The 20,749-nt window shown below is 41.5% G+C and overlaps 1 protein-coding gene across 5 annotated transcripts in view; it reads left to right on the top strand.

The window, feature by feature from the left end:
* elk1 (ETS transcription factor ELK1) overlaps positions 1-20,749 on the top strand; it is a 39,459-nt gene that overhangs the window by 13,422 nt on the left and 5,288 nt on the right. For 3 of the 5 annotated variants that reach the window (XM_078254107.1, XM_078254108.1, XM_078254104.1), the window contains exons 2-10: positions 503-711; positions 3,044-3,229; positions 3,333-3,506; positions 6,969-7,091; positions 11,906-12,331; positions 15,303-15,426; positions 17,296-17,426; positions 17,505-17,588; positions 17,761-17,862. In XM_078254107.1, coding sequence (XP_078110233.1) covers positions 503-711; positions 3,044-3,229; positions 3,333-3,506; positions 6,969-7,091; positions 11,906-12,331; positions 15,303-15,426; positions 17,296-17,426; positions 17,505-17,588; positions 17,761-17,862 — 1,559 coding nt within the window. Of the gene's footprint in view, positions 1-502; positions 712-3,043; positions 3,230-3,332; positions 3,507-5,001; positions 5,314-6,968; positions 7,092-11,905; positions 12,332-15,302; positions 15,427-17,295; positions 17,427-17,504; positions 17,589-17,760; positions 17,863-20,749 lie in introns of those variants that run through there. The other 2 variants (XM_078254106.1, XM_078254109.1) reach the window with 2 other exon arrangements.

Below are 20,749 nucleotides of genomic sequence, written 5' to 3'. Positions count from 1 at the left end.
ACAGTAGCCCGTCCTTTTGGTTTGGCTCACACCTTAGAGGGCCGGATCAACATTTGCGAGGGCCCTGATTTGGCCCACGGGCCTCGAGTTTGACACACGTGGTTTACATTAGCCCATGTGTTGTCTTCCTGCAATTTTTTAGTTTTTCTGGGTCAACGTTTTGGTCTTTTTCAAAACTTGTGTTGCGTTACCCCCCCGATGTTTTTGTCACTTTTTTCCCCCCACGTTTTCGGCGCTTTTGCGGGACGTTTTTGTCGTTCTTTCATAGTTTTTCTTGTTTTTTGGAATGCTATAAAATGTAATAAAACATCCAAATTTAAAGAAAGTAGTGAGCTGATCATTTATTTTACTTGTGATGAGCGTTGTGAGGAACAATCCGTGTTATTCTTCTGAAAATGTGGTTGAAAGAAATCCACTTTTCTGATGATTATTTTTAAAAAATTGGTCACATTTTAGGATAAAGAACGGTCTGTCTGTCTGCCTGTCTGCCCCCCCCCCCCAGCCATGGACCCGTCCATCACGCTGTGGCAGTTCCTGCTCCACCTGCTGGACGACCAGCGACAGCGTCACCTGATCTCGTGGACCGGCGAGGACGGAGAGTTCAAGCTGCTGGACGCCGAGGAGGTGGCCCGTCTGTGGGGGCTCCGCAAGAACAAACACAACATGAACTACGACAAACTGAGCCGAGCGCTCAGATACTACTACGACAAGGTACTACTACTGTAATACTACTAGAGCTGCAAAGGTGAATCCATTAGCTGTGAACTATTACATTATTCCCCAACTATTCTGATAATCGTTTCACCCTCGTGTCGTCTTCCCGTCGACCACGCGGCTGTTTGTCGTCCTGGGTCAACATGAAAACCTTGTTTTTCCCCAGCGTTTTGGTCGTCTTTCGACACTTTTGTGGCTTTTTTGAAGCTTTTTCCGATGTCTTTGTCGTTTTTTATTTTTATTTTATTTATTATTTTATTTGATTTTTTTTTACGTTTTTTGTCTTTTTTTTTTTTATGAATTCTTTTAAGCTTTTTTTTTACTTAATTTTTTTAACGTTTTTTAACATTTAAGCTTTTTTTATTTATTTTTTACGTTTTTTGTTATTTTTTTATCAAGTTTTTATTTTTATTTATTTTTTTAATTTATTTTTTTAATTTATTTTTTTATCAAGTTTTTGAAGCTTTTTCCGATGTCTTTATTTTTTATTTTATTTGATTTTTTTTTAATTTTTTTTTTTTTAATTTTTATGAATTCTTTTAAGCTTTTTTTTTTTACTTAATTTTTTTAATGTTTTTTTTAACGTTTTTTTAAAGCTTTTTTTATTTATTTTTTAAGTTTTTTGTTATTTTTTTTATCAAGTTTTTTTATTTTTTATTTTTTTTTATCAGGTTTTTGAAGCTTTTTCTGACTTTGTCACTTTTTCTGTCTGTTGATTTATTTGAAGTTTTTCTTGTTTTTGAAGCCCTTCAAAAAATTTCAAATGCTATAAAATCTAATAAAATATCCAAATTAATTGAAAGTAGTGAACTGATCATTTATTTTACACTAAAGAACGTCGTATGGAACCATCCACATTATTTGTTTTGGACACTTTTTTGAAAGAAACCCAAATTTTTTTGAGATTTTTTTGAAAATGGGTCAAATTTGACCCGAGGACAACGGGAGGGTCAATCAGTCAAACTTCTCTGATGTCAGCTCGTTAAATGTGAATATTGTTCTAGTGTCTTCTCTCCTCTGGGACAGGAAACTGAAGATCTTTGAGTTGGGAACAAAAGAAGACATGTGAGGACGTCATTTTGGGCTTTTTTGGGAAACACTGATCCACATTTTTCAGCATTTTCTGACATTTTTGAGTCCAAACAACTCATCCGTTCATCCAGAAAACAACCACAGATTAATCGTTAACTGCAGCTCTAAATGGCGAGAGCGTGTCGGCTGCGTGTCGGCTGCGTGGCGTGAGCGTGTCGGCTGCGTGGCGAGCGTGTCGGCTGCGTGGCGTGAGCATGTCGGCTGCGTGGCGTGAGCGTGTCGGCTGCGTGGCGAGAGCGTGTCGGCTGCGTGTCGGCTGCGTGGCGTGAGCGTGTCGGCTGCGTGGCGTGAGCGTGTCGGCTGCGTGGCGAGAGCGTGGCGGCTGCATGGCGAGAGCGTGGTGGCTGCGTGGCGAGAGCGTGGCGTGAGCGTGTCGGCTGCGTGGCGTGAGCGTGTCGGCTGCGTGGCGAGAGCGTGGCGGCTGCGTGGCGGCTGCGTGCCGTGAGCGTGTCGGCTGCGTGGCGTGTCCGTTTTTATTTCGACTCCCATGTTAACAGGTTAGAGCTTGCACACTGCCTCAGGCCGCGGCGAAAACGCGTGCATGCTAGAAATAGAAGTATACTATTTCATTTTATTAATAGGAAACATCCATGTGTCCAGACAAGGCTAGCAGCAGCAGCGCTGCGTCAGACACGTTTCTGGTGTGTAAAGACCAATCAATCAATCAATCAATCAATCAACCAACCAACCAACCAACCAGCAGGTATCCAAAGGGCTTAACATCAGAAACCAAGAGTAAAAACACATATCATATCATAGAAAGAATGAACATAGAAAACAGTCAAATCAGAAAAGGTTACAAAGAAACAGAAGAATGAAATTGTCAAGACATAGAAAACGCCACGCTCACGCCACGCTCACGCCACGCTCACGCCACGCTCACGCCACGCTCACGCCACGCAGCCAGTGTGTAGCCGGCCTTAGTCAGCGTTTTTGGACATTGGTGCAGTCTCGTCATCGTCTCGTCTTAGTCATGGAAAAAAAGGTCGTTGACGAACATATTTAGTCTCGTCTGACGAAATGAACACTAGTCCGGTGTCGCCGTTTCATTGATTATAGTGGAGGCGTGTTGTTGGAACTTCGTAAGAAACCCGCACAACATTCTGATAAAACTACGACATTATAGTACTCTTAGGTAGTAGAAGTAACTTTATTTTTATGATCTCACCTCTAAGTCAGTGCGTTGTCCTCCAGCCCTTTATTATTTCTTTATTATTTTATTGGTGTCTTCTTTCAGAACATCATAAAGAAGGTGAGCGGTCAGAAGTTTGTCTATAAGTTCGTCAGTCAGCCCGACCCCTCTCTGCCTGAGGGGCTACGCAACGGAGAGGAGGGCCAGAGGAGGGACACCGCCGACCCAAACAGCCAATCAAAAGGCCCTGGGGGCGGGGCTTCTACCTGTCCGTCAAAGAGCTTACCCCAGGTACACTCTGACTTTCTCTTTCTTCTTTCTATGTAGGTTTTCTGCAGGATACAGACACGTATCCTGATATTATGAACCGATTGATTTCTGTTTTGATCCCCAGCGCTCGTCACCCAGCGGCTCCCAGAAAAGCTCCCGTAACGACTACATGAAGTCCGGCCTCTACTCCACCTTCACCATCCAATCGCTGCAAGCCTCGCCCAACCCACGGCCAATCAAAACGGAGCTGCTGATACAACAAGACGCCGCCTTGTTGGTCGATCACACACCCAGAGAGGTGAGTGTGTGTGTGCACAGTGTCTGGGGGAGTGGCCCGTCACCCCCAAAATGCCCCCCCCCCCACGAATGAATGTTAATGTTAATTAATGTTACGAGCCGACTGCATCACTAACGCTAATACTGTCTTCTGTGAGTTTTAAACATAGACGGTATAAAAAAGGTTTTAAAGAGCTCCCAGCGCTGCAGTGCTCTCCCTTCTCTTCAGTGAAGCCTCTGTGTTTACAGGCTGGTGGTGATGCTCAATGTGCTCTAGGTGCCAAAATAATTATAATAATAATAATTTGGTGCTGCCGATGTGTTTTGTTTTGTCGTGGTTCATGTGTGCAATAAACATTACACTTTGTACTAAGCTTAAAAAATCATGATTCATATTTTTCCTACATCCAAGGAGATGTTTTTTTCCAGTGTGTTCAGGGGACAGGCAGCTAGCAGATAGTGAGATGTTTTTTACAGTGTGTTCAGGGGACAGGCAGCTAGCAGATAGTGAGGAGATGCTTTTTACAGTGTGTTCAGGGGACAGGCAGCTAGCAGATAGTGAGGAGATGTTTTTTACAGTGTGTTCAGGGGACAGGCAGCTAGTAGATAGTGAGATGTTTTTTTTACAGTGTGTTCAGGGGACAGGCAGCTAGCAGATAGTGAGGAGATGTTTTTTACAGTGTGTTCAGGGGACAGACAGCTAGCAGATAGTGAGATGTTTTTTACAGTGTGTTCAGGGGACAGGCAGCTAGCAGATAGTGAGGAGATGTTTTTACAGTGTGTTCAGGGGACAGGCAGCTAGCAGATAGTGAGATGTTTTTTACAGTGTGTTCAGGGGACAGGCAGCTAGCAGATAGTGAGATGTTTTTTACAGTGTGTTCAGGGGACAGGCAGCTAGCAGATAGTGAGGAGATGTTTTTTACAGTGTGTTCAGGGGACAGGCAGCTAGCAGATAGTGAGGAGATGTTTGATGTATGTAACAAAAAAATGTTGTAGCCTAAAATCTCTTAGAGCACCTTTAACTTTGGCCGGCTACATTGCTCGTGTAACGTATGCGGAGCGGACGTACCAAAACTACGCTTTCACTATAATCAGTGAAACTGGCGACACCGAGAGCAGCGCGTAAGTGGTGCTTATTTTCTTTTAAATCAAACTACCGATAGACAGGAAACGACTTAATGACTGTCAGTGTCAGTGAACATGTTGGTAGTTTGGCTTTGAGAGTTTCTGTTTCTATTTCTTGTTTCCCTCCCCTGCGTCCTCTGATAACAGCTGACAGTAGATTGATGTTTAACAGCTCTGTGCCGGCTCATACGCTCCGTGGGGAAACATTACATTACATTACTCTGCTCATTACACAGCTACCGTATTTTCCGGACTATATATATACTATCGCACTTTTTTTCATACTTTGGCTGGTCCTGCGACTTATAGTCAGGTGCAACTTATATATCAATATATATATAATGTAACATGTTTTAAATGTTATTTCATGCTGAAAACATTACCGTCTACAGCCGCGAGAGGCGCTCTAGGCTTGTGACGACTATATGCTGCTCCTAAAGACAACTGAGAAAGAAAAGAAGCTGCAGGAGACTGCAGGTAGTAAAACACGCAGCCGGAAACGGTCATCGAGCAGCAGAAGGAGAGTTTGGAGTGAGAGAGAAACTTGTGAGGGACTGGAGAAAAGGTTAGTCTCACTGCAATGAAGAAAACAAAGAAAGCTAGTCGCGCTGAAATCCAGATGGCCAGAGCTGGAGGAAGGAGTCCACAGATGGGTGCTGGAACAACGTGCTGCTGGGAGAGGCTCGTCAACAGAGCAGCTACGTTACGTTAACATAGAGGACACCTACCGTATTCAGCCCCTTGTTCTGGGGGCTGTTGGGTAGTTTAATAACTGTTAATGTGTTACGTTAACGTAGAGGACACCTACCGTATTCAGCCCCTTGTTCTGGGGGCTGTTGGGGAGTTTAATAACTGTTAATGTGTTACGTTAACGTAGAGGACACCTACCGTATTCAGCCCCTTGTTCTGGGGGCTGTTGGGTAGTTTAATAACTGTTAATGTGTTACGTTAACATAGAGGACACCTACCGTATTCAGCCCCTTGTTCTGGGGGCTGTTGGGTAGTTTAATAACTGTTAATGTGTTACGTTAACATAGAGGACACCTACCGTATTCAGCCCCTTGTTCTGGGGGCTGTTGGGGAGTTTAATAACTCTCCTTTCCAGATTAAATGTCTGTTCTTGGTCTTGGATTTTGTGAAATGTCTAAATAAATGTGACTTAAGGTCCAGTGAGACTTATGTTTTTTTCCTCTTCATGACACATTTTTTGACTGATGTGACTTATACTCCGGAGCGATTTATAGTCCGGGAAATACGCTACCTACTAAAGAAATCGATATTTTCACACAAAGGGCAAAATGAACGTGATGGTGTGTTTGCTGTCATGAGGTTGTTGCCCTGAATGATGCAATCTCATGAACCACTTAAGTTACATGATTCAAATGAGTCTTAGCGGGATGCTTCCTGTACCAACGTTTCCACTTGTAGTTATATTAAGAATTGCCTCATTTTAACTTTAAGGTCCACTATGTAGTGTTTTTTAAGTATGTTATTAGCTAAAATCAATGTCTTCATTCATAAATATGTCCTCATTGGTGTAAAATGACCTCTGCCAATGATCTGACTTATCCTCGTAAGAGTTTCTTATCTGTATTTACATTGGACGGGCTAGTAGGAGGCTTCCACGTCCATTTTGAAAAGCTATAATGGCTGAGAGGGACATACAGCACCAGCCCACCTGTCTAGCTAACCCACAACGCGTTCTCGTTCAGAGCCAGCGTCACGGGACTGAGACCAGCTGAAACGGAGAAGGAGATCAGTGGGAGGAGCTCGTCACTGCCCTTTAGTTCATAATGGAGGATCAGACTCATGCCGAGCCACACGAGAAGGAATCCTCGTCGCCAAAAATGAGGAAATTGGAAGACATGTTGTCGTAGCTTCTTGGTACATAAGGGCTACCGTAGCTGCAGCACGCGTTTGAAAAAGCGAGCTAGAGAGACCTATTGGTTTGAATGCTAAACGATAGATGGGAGACATTCCTACACAGTGGACCTTTAACTGCTAAATACTCTATGAAAGACTCCTCCATCCTGATGGTTGTTTCCCCCCATCTTGTTTTCCCCTCTCCCATTCCCTCTTCTTCCTCCTCCTCCTCTTCTCTCCTCCTCCTCCTCCTCTCCCTCTTCCTCCTCCTCCTCTTCTCTCTTCCTCCTCTTCTTCTCCCTCCTCTTCCTCTTCTCCCTCCTCCTCCTCTTCTCTCCTCCTCCTCCTCCTCCTCTTCTCCCCTCCTCTTCCTCTTCTCCCTCCTCCTCCTCTTCTCTCCTCCTCCTCCTCCTCCTCTTCTCCCCTCCTCCTCTTCCTCTTCTCCCCTCCTCCTCTTCCTCTTCCTCTCCTCTTCTCCCCTCCTCCTCCTCCTCAGGTCTGTGTATTATCAGACTCTAACTCAGACTCAGCTCTGCAGGTGATCGTCACTCAGCCGTCTCCCTGTCCGACTCCGGCTCTCAGCCCTCAGACACCGGTCAGCGCCCCCAGCCAATCACAGGTCAGTGTCGGGGCCCCGCCCCCCTGCTTGGCCCAGTATCAGGGTCTTATACGTTGTGAAAAAACCTGGAAAAGTTTTGGAATTTAAGAAATGCAAATTCCAGGCCTGGAAAGGTTTTGGAAACATAACAAGACCCAGAAAGTTTTGGAAAAGTCATGACATTTTTTTTAACACAGCATAATATGTGATTTAATAACTTTTAATTTATTTTTTTTAACGTTTATTTTTTTATCAAGTTTTTGAAGCTTTTTCTTATGTCTGTTGATTTATTTGAAGTTTTTCTTGTTTTTGAAGCATTTGTCACTTTTTTCAACCTTCTATAAAACAAAATAATAAATATTTTTTAATAAAATACTCAAATTAATTGAAAGTAGTGAACTGATAATTTATTTTACACTAAAGAACGTTGTATGGAACCATCCACATTATTTGTTTTGGACACTTTTTTGAAAGAAAGAGACTTTTTGGAAAATGGGTCAAATTTGACCCGAGGACAACGGGAGGGTCAATCAGTCAAACTTCTCTGATGTCAGCTCGTTAAATGTGAATATTGTTCTAGTGTCTTCTCTCCTGAAACCTCTCCTGAATATCTTTGAGTTGTGGGCAAAACAAGACATTTGATGACGTCATCTTGGGCTTTTTTGGGAAACACTGATCAACATTTTTCACCATTTTCTGACATTTTAGAGACACTGTTTATACGTTTTGAAAAAACCTGGAAAAGTTGTGGAATTTGAAAAATGCAAATTCCAGGCCTGGAAAGGTTTTGGAAACATAAAAAGACCCAGAAAGTTTTGGAATGAATGAAGGAATACATAGTCATGGACATTTGCCAAAAAGTCATGGAAAGGTCATGAAAAAATCATGAAAAAGTCATGGAAAAGTCATGAAAAATCATGAAAAAGTCATGAAAAAGTCATGAAAAAAGTCATGGAAAAAGTCATGGAAAAAGTCATGGAAAAGTCATGGAAAAAGTCATCAAAAAGTCATGGAAAAAGTCATGGAAAAGTCATGAAAAATCATAGAAAAGTCATGAAAAAGTCAGTCATGAAAAAGTCAGAAAAGTCATAGAAAAGTCATGAAAAAAGTCATAGAAAAAGTCATAGAAAAAGTCATGAAAAATCATAGAAAAGTCATAGAAAAGTCATGAAAAAGTCAAAGTCATAGAAAAGTCATGAAAAAGTCATGGAAAAAGTCATGAAAAAGTCATGGAAAAAGTCATGAAAAAGTCATGAAAAAGTCATGGAAAAGTCATGGAAAAGTCATGAAAAAAGTCATGAAAAAAGTCATGGAAAAAGTCATGGAAAAAGTCATGAAAAAGTCATGAAAAAGTCATGGAAAAAGTCATGAAAAAAGTCATGGAAAAAGTCATGGAAAAAGTCATGAAAAAGTCATGAAAAAGTCATGGAAAAAGTCATGGAAAAAGTCATGGAAAAAGTCATGGAAAAAGTCATGGAAAAAGTCATGGAAAAAGTCATGGAAAAAGTCATGAAAAAGTCAGTCATGGAAAAAGTCATGGAAAAAGTCATAGAAAAAGTCATGGAAAAGTCAGTCATGGAAAAAGTCATGAAAAAAGTCATGAAAAAGTCATGGAAAAAGTCATGGAAAAAGTCATTGAAAAGTCATGAAAAAAGTCATGGAAAAAGTCATGGAAAAGTCATGGATAAAGTTATGGTAAAGTCAGTCTTTTGGGAAACACTGATCAACATTTTTCACCATTTTATGACATTTTAGAGACACTGTTTCATACGTTTTGAAAAAACCTGAAAAGTTGTGGAATTTGAAAAATGCAAATTCAGGCCTGGAAAAGGTTTTGGAAAAAGCATAAAAAAGACCCAGAAAGTTTTGGAATGAATGAAGGAATACATAGTCATGGACATTGCACAAAAAGTCATGGAAAAGTCATGAAAAAAGTCATGAAAACAGTCATAGAAAAAGTCATGAAAAAAGTCAAAGTCATGAAAAAGTCATGAAAAAAGTCATGAGAAAAAGTCATGAAAAAGTCATGGAAAAAGTCATGGAAAAGTCATAGAGAAAAAGTCATGAGAAAAAGTCATAGAAAAAAGTCATGAGAAAAAAGTCATAGAAAAGTCATAGAAAAAAGTCATGGAAAAAGTCATAGAAAAAGTCATGAAAAAAGTCATAGAAAAAGTCATAAAAAAGTCATGGAAAAAGTCATAGAAAAAGTCATGGTAAAGTTATGGTAAAGTCAGTCTTTTCTGGGAAACACTGATCAACATTTTTCACCATTTTATGACATTTTAGAGACACTGTTCATACGTTTTGAAAAAAACCTGGAAAAAGTTGTGGAATTTGAAAAATGCAAATTCCAGGCCTGGAAAGGTTTTGGAAAACATAAAAAGACCCAGAAAGTTTTGGAATGAATGAAGGAATACATAGTCATGGACATTTGCCAAAAAAGTCATGGAAAAGTCATGAAAAAAGTCATGGAAAAGTCATGAAAAAATCAGTCATGAAAAAGTCATGGAAAAAGTCATGAAAAAGTCAAAGTCATGAAAAAAGTCATGGAAAAGTCATGAAAAAGTCATGGAAAAAGTCATGAAAAAAGTCATAGAAAAAGTCATGGAAAAAGTCATAGAAAAGTCAGTCATGAAAAAGTCATGGAAAAGTCATAGAAAAGTCATAGAAAAAGTCATGAAAAAAGTCATGGAAAAAGTCATGAAAAAAGTCATGAAAAAAGTCATGGAAAAAGTCATGGAAAAGTCAAAAAAAGTCATGAAAAAGTCAAAGTCATGAAAAAGTCATAGAAAAAGTCATGGAAAAAGTCAGTCATAGAAAAAGTCATGGAAAAGTCATAGAAAAAAGTCATAGAAAAAGTCATGAAAAAAAAGTCATAGAAAAAGTCATGGAAAGTGTCAGAAAAAGTCATGAAAAAGTCATAGAAAAAGTCATGAAAAAGTCATAGAAAAGTCATAGAAAAGTCATAGAAAAAGTCATGGAAAAGTCATGAAAAAGTCATGGAAAAGTCATGAAAAAAGTCATGGAAAAAGTCATGGAAAAAGTCAAAGTCATGAAAAAAGTCATAGAAAAAGTCATGGAAAAGTCATGGAAAAGTCAGTCATGGAAAAAGTCATGGAAAAATCAGTCATGGAAAAAAGTCATATGGAAAAAAGTCATAGAAAAAAGTCATAGAAAAAAGTCATAGAAAAAGTCATTAAAAAAGTCATAAAAAAAGTCATAGAAAAAGTCATGGTAAAGTTATTGTAAAGTCAGTCTTTTTGGGAAACACTGATCAACATTTTTCACCATTTTCTGACATTTTAGAGACACTGTTCATACGTTTTGAAAAAAACCTGGAAAAGTTGTGGAATTTGAAAAAATGCAAATTCCAGGCCTGGAAAGGTTTTGGAAACATAAAAAAGACCCAGAAAGTTTTGGAATGAATGAAGGAATACATAGTCATGGACATTTGCCAAAAAGTCATGGAAAGGTCATGAAAAAAATCATGAAAAATTCATGAAAAATCATAGAAAAGTCATAGAAAAGTCATGAAAAATCATAGAAAAAGTCATGAAAAAAGTCAAAGTCATGAAAAAGTCATGAAAAAGTCATGAAAAGTCATGAAAAAGTCATGAAAAAGTCATAGAAAAGTCATAGAAAAAGTCATAGAAAAGTCATGAAAAAGTCATGAAAAAAGTCATGAAAAAGTCATAGAAAAGTCATAGAAAAAGTCATGAAAAAAGTCATGAAAAAAGTCATGAAAAAAGTCATGAAAAAGTCATGAAAAGTCAAAGTCATGAAAAAGTCAGAAAAAGTCATGAAAAAGTAAAAGTCATGAAAAAGTCATAGAAAAGTCATAAAAAAGTCATAGAAAAAGTCATGAAAAAAAGTCATAGAAAAAGTCATGGAAAAAGTCATGAAAAAGTCATAGAAAAAGTCATGGAAAAAGTCATAGAAAAAAGTCAAAAAAAAAGTCATAGAGAAAGTCATGGAAGTGTCATAGAAAAGACATGAAAAAAGTCATAGAAAAAAGTCATAGAAAAAGTCATGGTAAAGTTATTGTAAAGTCAGTCTTTTTGGGAAACACTGATCAACATTTTTCACCATTTTCTGACATTTTAGAGACACTGTTTATACGTTTTGAAAAAACCTGGAAAAGTTGTGGAATTTGAAAAATGCAAATTCCAGGCCTGGAAAGGTTTTGGAAACATAAAAAGACCCAGAAAGTTTTGGAATGAATGAAGGAATACATAGTCATGGACATTTGCCAAAAAGTCATGGAAAGGTCATGAAAAAATCATGAAAAAGTCATGGAAAAGTCATGAAAAATCATAGAAAAGTCATGAAAAAGTCATAGAAAAGTCATGAAAAAGTCAGAAAAGTCATGAAAAGTCATAGAAAAGTCATGAAAAAGTCATAGAAAAGTCATAGAAAAGTCATGAAAAAGTCAAAGTCATAGAAAAGTCATGAAAAAGTCATAAAAAAAGTCATGAAAAAGTAAAAAAAAAGTCATGGAAAAGTCATAAAAAAAGTCAAAGTCATAGAAAAAAGTCATGAAAAAGTCATGAAAAAGTAAAAAAAAAGTCATGGAAAAGTCATAAAAAAAGTCATGGAAAAGTCATAAAAAAGTCATGGAAAAGTCATGAAAAAGTCATGAAAAAGTCATGGAAAAGTCATGGAAAAGTCATAGAAAAGTCATGAAAAAGTCATGGAAAAGTCATGGAAAAGTCATGAAAAAGTCATGGAAAAGTATTGGTTAAAATGCGTATGAACCCTGCAGTATGTAAAGACATGTCAGGTAATTATACTGTATTAAACCGTTCCTACCATTCATTTTCTCTTATTCTCCCCAGACTCCTTCTCTGAGCGACCCTCCCCAGATTTTTCTCACCAGCGTCGGGGATCCGTCCTCCCTCATCCCCCTGGGTCCCGTCGGGGGCTCTATGAGTCCCCTGCCTCCCCCCCCCCACGTATCAATGCAGCACGAGGACTACGGGGGAGTCACCAACCCGGCCAGCTTCCCCCCTCACCCCCACGCCGCTCCTCACCCGACTCCGCCCGTATTCGTCATCATCAACCCTCCGCCTGCGCATCAGCCTCAGCAGCAGGTTGCCATGGCCACGGCGGCAGCAGCAGCAGCTCCCTCCGTCGCTCCTCCCCCCGCCTCCCGTCCTCCCCCTCCCCCCATCGTCATCAAGGAGGAGAACCTGCCGCCATCGTCGGAGGAGGAGGAGGAGCTGCTGAAGATGGTGTCTCTGGAGGAGAAACAGGTGGAGGAGGTAGAGCTGTACTCAACTTTTAGGGCTGCGACGATATGCTTTGGCCCCGATTCCATTCCTGCACGATTAGGATTGGGTATCGTTTGGGGTTTTTACCGGTGCTAAAGTGATTCTTTTAACCCTCATGTTGTCTTTGGGTCAGATTTGACCCCGTTTATATCAGAAAGTATGGGACATCGAAATAAGCGCCGGAAATTTGAAGTCAGTAGCTAAGTTTCCATCCACTCGTCAATGGAATCATCTGAATAAAGCTGGTGAAAGTGTGTTTCCATCAAACGGCTTTAACGCCAATAGAAACCTGTTGCGTAATGACGTCACGTGCTGTTTTGCGGTCAAACTGGTATATGGAATTGATTTGAGACATTTTAAGAGGTTTCCTTTCATTTTCGCACTACATCAACAACATTCAAGCAAACGTTTGCGAACATAGTTTTGCTAAAAAAAACTGGATCGCGCCATCTACAACAAATGATCAATACTGCACAAGTTGTAATAGAGCTCACGTTCCAGCTGATAGCGACGTATCGAGCTATAATAAGACGACGACGACGCTATCAACACATTGCTGTGATGATGCAGAGGCACGTAAATGCCCGACGACAGCGGCGGCGGCCTGTGATGTGGGAACGACAGCGCTCCAAACTGTCCACTTCCATCTGTCTTTGTTGACCCCGCCATGTGTGCAAACAGAGCGGAAATACTGGGCGGAAACTACAACTTCTTCGTTTTGTGGCAGGTTGCAACCATAAAATGACCTAAAACTTAATTCATTATTTATTCGGCAAATAACGTTTCCATCAGCGTTTAGCGTATAAGCTGTATATCACGTAAGCCATATATCACGTAAGCCGTATATCACGTAAGCTGTATATCACATAAGCTGTATATCACATAAGCTGTATATCACGTAAGCCGTATATCACATAAGCTGTATATCACATAAGCTGTATATCACGTAAGCCGTATATCACGTAAGCCGTATATCACATAAGCCGTATATCACGTAAGCCGTATATCACATAAGCTGTATATCACATAAGCTGTATATCACGTAAGCCGTATATCACGTAAGCCGTATATCACGTAAGCTGTATATCACGTAAGCTGTATATCACGTAAGCCGTATATCACGTAAGCCGTATATCACGTAAGCTGTATATCACGTAAGCCGTATATCACGTAAGCTGTATATCGATCAAGAGAAAATCCGATGAGACTGAACGTATTTCCTTTGAGTCGATATTCATGAACTTCAGTCGACTGTTACTGTTTCCATAAGACATTTTTCATTTGATATCGCTTAATTCGGATAAAAACGTGTGGATGGAAACATATATACTGATCCATTATCTTTATTGTGACTATTATTGCCACTGTTCATCACCCCCCCAACCAGCACCGTCAGACGCCTACCAAGAGCCTAAAAGGGGGTTTTTCTCACCACTGTCGCACTAAATGCTTGTTGTTGGGGGAATCCTGGAACTGTTGGGTCTCTGTAAATTATAGAGTGTGGTCTAGACCTGCTCTATCTGTACAGTGTCCTGAGATAACTCTGGTTATGATTTGATACTATAAATAAAATGAATTGAAATGTAAAAAAATAAATAAATAAAACGACAAAACGTTGGGAAAAGCAACGAAAAAGACATTGGCCATTTCTAGCGACTGGGCGCCCATATATAGAGGTTTACTCCTCAACGCAGCGGCCGCGGGTTCAACTCCGACCTGCGGCCTTTTGCTGCATGTCGCCCCCCCCCCCCCCCCTCTCTCTCTCCCCTTTCATTTCTTCAGCTGGCCTGTCAAATAAAGGCCTAAAAATGCCCAAAAAATAATCGTAAAACAAATAAAATAAACTTGTATTGGTGCATCCCTAATTAGGGCTGGGCGATGTGGAGAAAATCAGATATCACGATATTTTTGACCAAATACCTCGATATCGATATTGTAGTGTTGACTATTGGTGCTTTAACAAAATATCTTCCCACTTATATTTTAGATAAATAATAATCAGTAATGTAGATATAATGGCTAAGTGGGGAAAAGGCAAATAATAGAACAGCTAGAACAGTCTGGTAAGATCAGAAAAGTACATCACGTTACTGTAACGCAGCCTTTTAAACCAGGAAAAGACACTTATGTCATATCAGGATATCCAAAATATAAGACGTATAGCTAGTCTCATATCACGAGATATCCAAAATCTAAGACGTATAGCTAGTCTCATATCACGAGATATCCAAAATCTAAGACGTATAGCGAGTCTCATATCACGATATCCAAAATCTAAGACGTATAGCGAGTCTCATATCACGATATCCAAAATATAAGACGTATAGCTAGTCTCATATCACGAGATATCCAAAATCTAAGACGTATAGCTAGTCTCATATCACGATATCCAAAATCTAAGACGTATAGCTAGTCTCATATCACGATATCCAAAATCTAAGACGTATAGCTAGTCTCATATCACGATATCCAAAATCTAAGACGTATAGCTAGTCTCATATCACGATATCCAAAATATAAGACGTATAGCTAGTCTCATATCACGATATCCAAAATCTAAGACGTCTAGCTAGTCTCATATCACGATATCCAAAATATAAGACGTATAGCTAGTCTCATATCACGATATCCAAATCTAAGACGTATAGCTAGTCTCATATCACGATATCCAAAATCTAAGACGTATAGCTAGTCTCATATCACGATATCCAAAATCTAAGACGTATAGCTAGTCTCATATCACGATATCCAAAATCTAAGACGTATAGCTAGTCTCATATCACGATATCGCTAATATATCGTCCAGCCCTATGCCTAACTGCGATTAGATGATTATGAAATACTTGGGACAGGCCTATGAGGAGGTTAACTCTTACACAGCGGCAGAGAGGAGGTCCAGAATTCTGCTGAGTCGTGGTTGAGACTGATGACTCATGACGTCCCTCTGCTCCTCCTTTCCCAGGTCCCTCAGCTGATCTCGGGGGAACCCGAGCCCCCCCTCACCATCGTGGAAAGCCCGCCCCCTCCCTGCATGGAGCCCGTGGTCGGTCAGCAGCCTGCAGGGGAGAGCGAGGACACGCTAACAGGTAACGGGAAAGTGGCTGGGATGTGGCGGACGTTTCTAGATCGGTTGTTTCCAGGGGCTAAGGTTAAGGTGGGCCGGAACAATCCAGAATGGCGTTCCCGTTGCACCTTCCACTAATAAGTAAACTAATCTAATTGGCAGTTTCATATACTGACCAAAATTATAAACGCAACACTTTTGTTTTTGCCCCCATTTTTCATCAGCTGAACTCAAAGATCTAAGACTTTTTCTACGTACACAAAAGGCTGATTTCTCTCAAATATTGTTCACAAATCTGTCTAAATCTGTTAGTGAGCACTTCTCCTTTGCCGAGATAATCCATCCACCTCACAGGCGTGGCATATCACGATGCTGATTGGACAGCATGGTTTTTGCACAGGTGTTCCTTAGGCTGGACACAATGAAAGGCCACTCTAAAATGTGCAGTTTTACTGTTTTGGAAGGGGGGGGGGGTCGAAAACCAGTCAGTATCTGGTGTTAGGGTTAATCCGTGAAGAGAACACCTCTCCAAAGTGCCAGACGCCATCGATTGTGAGCATTTTCCCACTCAAGTCTGTTACGACGATGAACTGCAGTCAGGTCGAGTCCTGTGCCAGCTGGCATATCTGTTAGAGTCAGTTGAACAGGTAAAGATTTAGGGATGCACTGAATCCAGATTTTTGGGGTTCTGCTGAATCCTGAATCCCCTGGTTGAGATTCTGCTGAATCCTGAACCCCCTGGTTGAGATTCTGCTGAATCCTGAACCCCCTGGTTGAGATTCTGCTGAATCCTGAACCCCCTGGTTGAGATTCTGCTGAATCCTGAACCCCCTGGTTGAGGTTCTGCTGAGTCCTCGTCCCGTCCTCAGTCCATGAACACAGTCAACACATTAATGAAGTAAACAGTGACTGTCCTTCCTTTGCCGTACCTGAAGTTGCTGCATTCTGGCTGCTGTCTGTAGATTCCTTCATGCTCAGCTCGTATTCTTCCAGATGTTTCATACCAGATGTTGTAACAGCGGTGATGTTGTGTATTGTTTAGGGTCCTCGCCACCATCAGACTAATCAGCATTGCAGGTTGAACATGTAGCTGGACTTGAATGGCCTTCTTTTGACTGAAAGTACTGCCAAACAACCCTTTTTCTGCTCACCAGTTCCATTTCCACTTCCTCTCAGCCTGCTGCATTGAAGCTCCACCTACGTAAACACCTTCCTGTAATCAACGGCGCCGTCATCACGTCGACCAGCGTAGCGCGGAGTGACAGCGTAGGGTTCAGCAGAAACCCAACCCCGTCAAAAAGCCCAATATTCAGCCCAATCTGAATCCTGGATTCAGTGCATCTCTGTAAAGATCATGTTGTCGGTAGCCTACCGGCAAAGATCCTACAGAGAGCACATTTCAAGCTTCGGCAGTGCTATGAAGCGGTCCTCACTTCCTGTCTCCTAAAGGGGCGTGGCCTCGTTTGAACGTTGTGTGGATGAATGAAAAGTCATATTTGAATAATTTGTTAATATGTTTTTTTGTTAACGTTAGGTATTTACACAGCTAAAAGACAATATTGAGCATTACGTAGATTAGTTTGGTTAGGGCGTTCACCAACGTTAGCTGACGTTAGCGTCTCTGTGTTGCCAGATCTCGCGAGAGTTTGTTCCTGAGACAGAAACAGGTCTCAAACAAAGATAATTTTCTCCTGATTTTCTCCATACACATACATACATACATACACACACACATATATACACACACACACACACACAGATAACTTTAGACCGGGAGTCTCTCTCGGGATTTTGCAGGACAGGATTTTTTGGGATGGGATTGATCCCTGTGTCACCCTCTGGTTCGGATCAGTTCTGCTCTCTGAACTCCAGTTTCACGTCTCTCTGTCAGATCCCTCGGCGCCTCCGGTGACCTCCTCCTCAGCGGTGACGACGGACGCCGTTCCTCCCAAACCAAAGAAGCCGCGGGGCCTGGAGCTGCCCTCCTCCCCCTCCCTCCCCCCCGGCCTCTCCCTGGATAAGGTCTGCAGCCTGCGATAACGGAGTTATTAACTGGTCTGTAATAAGCCTGTGACATCATATCCTGTTTTTCCTCTGCAGGTGAATGCAGCTGTTAACAGTTTATTGGCTCCTGGTTCAGCGACCAACTCGCTCACCCAGACTGTCATCACCTCCCACGCTCTGGTAAAAACTGTGTGTGTGTGTCTGTGTTTGTCTATATCTGTGTGTGTGTGTGTCTGTGTTTGTCTATATCTGTGTCTATATCTGTGTGTGTGTGTGTGTGTGTGTCAAAAAGAAGATCTTTGCAGTGTTTTTGATTCATTTGTTCTGATCAGTTGTGTGTCTGTTTGCCCAGACTCCGGTCCTGCTGACTCCGAGTCCTCTTCCCTCCACCATCCACTTCTGGAGCACACTGAGTCCCATCGCTCCTCGCTCCCCGGCCAAACTCTCCTTCCAGGTAATACACCGAGCCCACTGTGCATGGCCCTGATCGTCGTGGCTAGCTGTAAAAAGCTGTATACAATACAACTTTACCAACAGTTTAGACTGAAATCCATTTTGCGTTCCCGCAAAGAAACATTTTCATTAATCCTCTGATCCAGATCTTAATTGGCAGCACTCTGATTATGTTTTAGCTACAGGATAGACTGATGTATAGAAGGGTTCTTGAGCCTGTTGTGTCTAAATATAATGTCTCACATGGTAAATGTGACGCTACACAGTACACAGGGTACACAATCTACACACGGTACACAGGGGACACGCTCTACACAGGTGACGCGCTACACAGTACACAGGGTACACACTCTACACAGTACACACTACACAGGGTACACACACTACACTCTACACAGGGGACACGCACTACACAGTACACAGGGTACACACTCTACACAGGGTACACGCTCTACACAGGTGACGCGCTACACAAGGGACACGCGCTACACGGGACACAGGGTACTCACTCTACACAGGGGATACGCGCTACACAGTACACAGGGGACACGCGCTACACACTCTACACACTCTACACAAGGTACACACGCTACACAGTACACAGGGTACTCACTCTACACAGGGGATACGCGCTACACAGTACACAGGGGACACGCGCTACACGGGACACACTCTACACAAGGTACACACGCTACACAGTACACAGGGTACTCACTCTACACAGGGTACACAAGGGATACGCGCTACACAGTACACAGGGTACACGCGCTACACGGGACACACGCTACATAGTACACAGGGTACTCACCCTACACAGGGTACACAAGGGATACGCGATACACAGTACACAGGGTACACACACATAAAAGCCTCACGAGACAGGAATGTTCTTTTTGCTCTTCCAGCAGCTCGTGAGATGTAAGCTAGCTCCCCGTCTCCCCACCCGAACATGTCATCTGTGTAACGCTGTCTCAGATCCAGATTTCACTTTTTATTCTCAAACTGTCGTCGCATCACAAGTTCGGTTTCCACTGAAGACATAATATATTATTTTCTCAAACAGGGTCGTTCCTGCATAGAGGAATTTGTGGTGCCCCCCCCCCCCCCCAAAAGACGTTTTAGCCAAAGATGAATCTCCAGCTGCAAAATGATAAGAATTGAGAATAAAAATAACGTTTTTAAATCCTTTCCAACTGCGTTTTAATTGCAATTTACCAAACAACCGTTAAACAAGCAGAACATGAACTTAAAAACAGAGTCTGGCTGTGTCTGACTCTCTCGCTGATCTGTACTGACAGTAGTATTTAAATATTAATAATACTTTTTTTAAGCAGTTTTGTTAATTGGGGCTTACATTTCTTAAACACAATAGACGTGTGTGTTTATCAAATTGTTAGAAATAACAGGAAAATGCATATAGTATTCTGTCAAATGAGGCAACACAGACTCATTGCCCTTTCTTTAGGCGGACCGATCATGTTTACTACCGAGCGTATGTTACATGTAGGGTGTTAAGTTCTGGGAAGTTGAGGACCCAAAGGCAGAGAGCAGGCAGGCAGGCAGGCAGGAGAAGGTTTGAGGTGGAAGATGTATTAGTCCAATAAAACAAAGTACAAATAAACGAAGGGAGTCCTGAAAGCGGCAGGCAAAAACTAATCCAGAGGGAAGAAAACAAAAACAGGGAATCCAAAAAACAAGAGCAGAAAACAAACCAGAAACTTGAGAACAAAGGAAATCCAGGAAGCGAAGAACCAGAGACAAACTGACACTGGGAGGCACGAGCAAACACCAAAACACACAACGATCTGACACAGGACAAGGGGAACACAAAGACTAAATACAGAGGGTAACGAGGTAACAAGAGGCAGGTGACACAAGGGCTGGGAAACAGGTGGAAAACATCAGGCAATCACAAGAGCGGGAAAACACAGGGAGTAAAACTAGACAAGACAAGACAGAAAACCAGACTATCAAAATAAAACAGGAAACAGAACATAAAACAAGACAAGACCGAAAATCACACAATCACAAGGAGACAAGACAAGACAGAAAACCAGACAAGACATATACTGGTGCTGATACTGGTGTTGATCTCAAAGCTTTTAAAAGTCTGGATGCTTTTCCAGTTCTTTGTAGCTGGCTGGGTTACAGATACGCGATGCTACGCTAACAGCGGGGGGGGGGTACCTCATGATGGCAAAGATAAGAGATTAACATCTATTCTTAAGTAAAGATTTATATAACACGTAGCCCATGTTTTTAGAGGACATGGTCGGTCGTGGCTACACACATACCGCTGTTCACTGGGTGTGCCAATGCAACTTCCTAGCTAACGGCTGCCTGAACACATCCCAGCTCTGGGAAGTGCAGTCATTAATGATCTATCACCCGTTAATCCATGCAGTAAATCACGGAGTGTATATGATCAGTAGTAACCACACATAATTGTAACATCTAGCCATCTTCTTATCTGTGATTATGTTCGCTGTAGCCTATGTTTAGATTTGACCGGTGGATGTTACAACGGGTTGGGCAGCAGCTAGCGAGCAGTCCAAAGCTAGCTGCAGCTAGCTCGTCAGCTAGCCGGGGTAGGAGCTCCGCAGACCCGCAATTAACTCGTTTTTTTTAGCCTTTTTGAAGCTAGTTTCTGTGCCATGAGAATCTTTAATTTAACCGATATTTTTTAACAAATCCGATAACACAAATCACACCCTTCAAATATAAAAACAATGTCCAAATTCAGGCAGGTCAACCCTTTGTTCCGTCCATTGGACCTGTCCCTGCCTAGACCCCATTTCCCTAAACGTCAAGAAAAAAGAAACCCATCTGAGGTTCTCATATATTCCCTTCATGACAGAAAACATCATTCTTCAAACCATTAATGCAAG

This window comes from Sander vitreus, chromosome 7, assembly GCF_031162955.1.
Source record: "Sander vitreus isolate 19-12246 chromosome 7, sanVit1, whole genome shotgun sequence".
Classification (NCBI taxonomy): Eukaryota; Metazoa; Chordata; class Actinopteri; order Perciformes; family Percidae; genus Sander; species Sander vitreus.
Note: the sequence above shows the minus strand (reverse complement) of the source record. Positions and strands in the feature narration are given on the sequence as shown.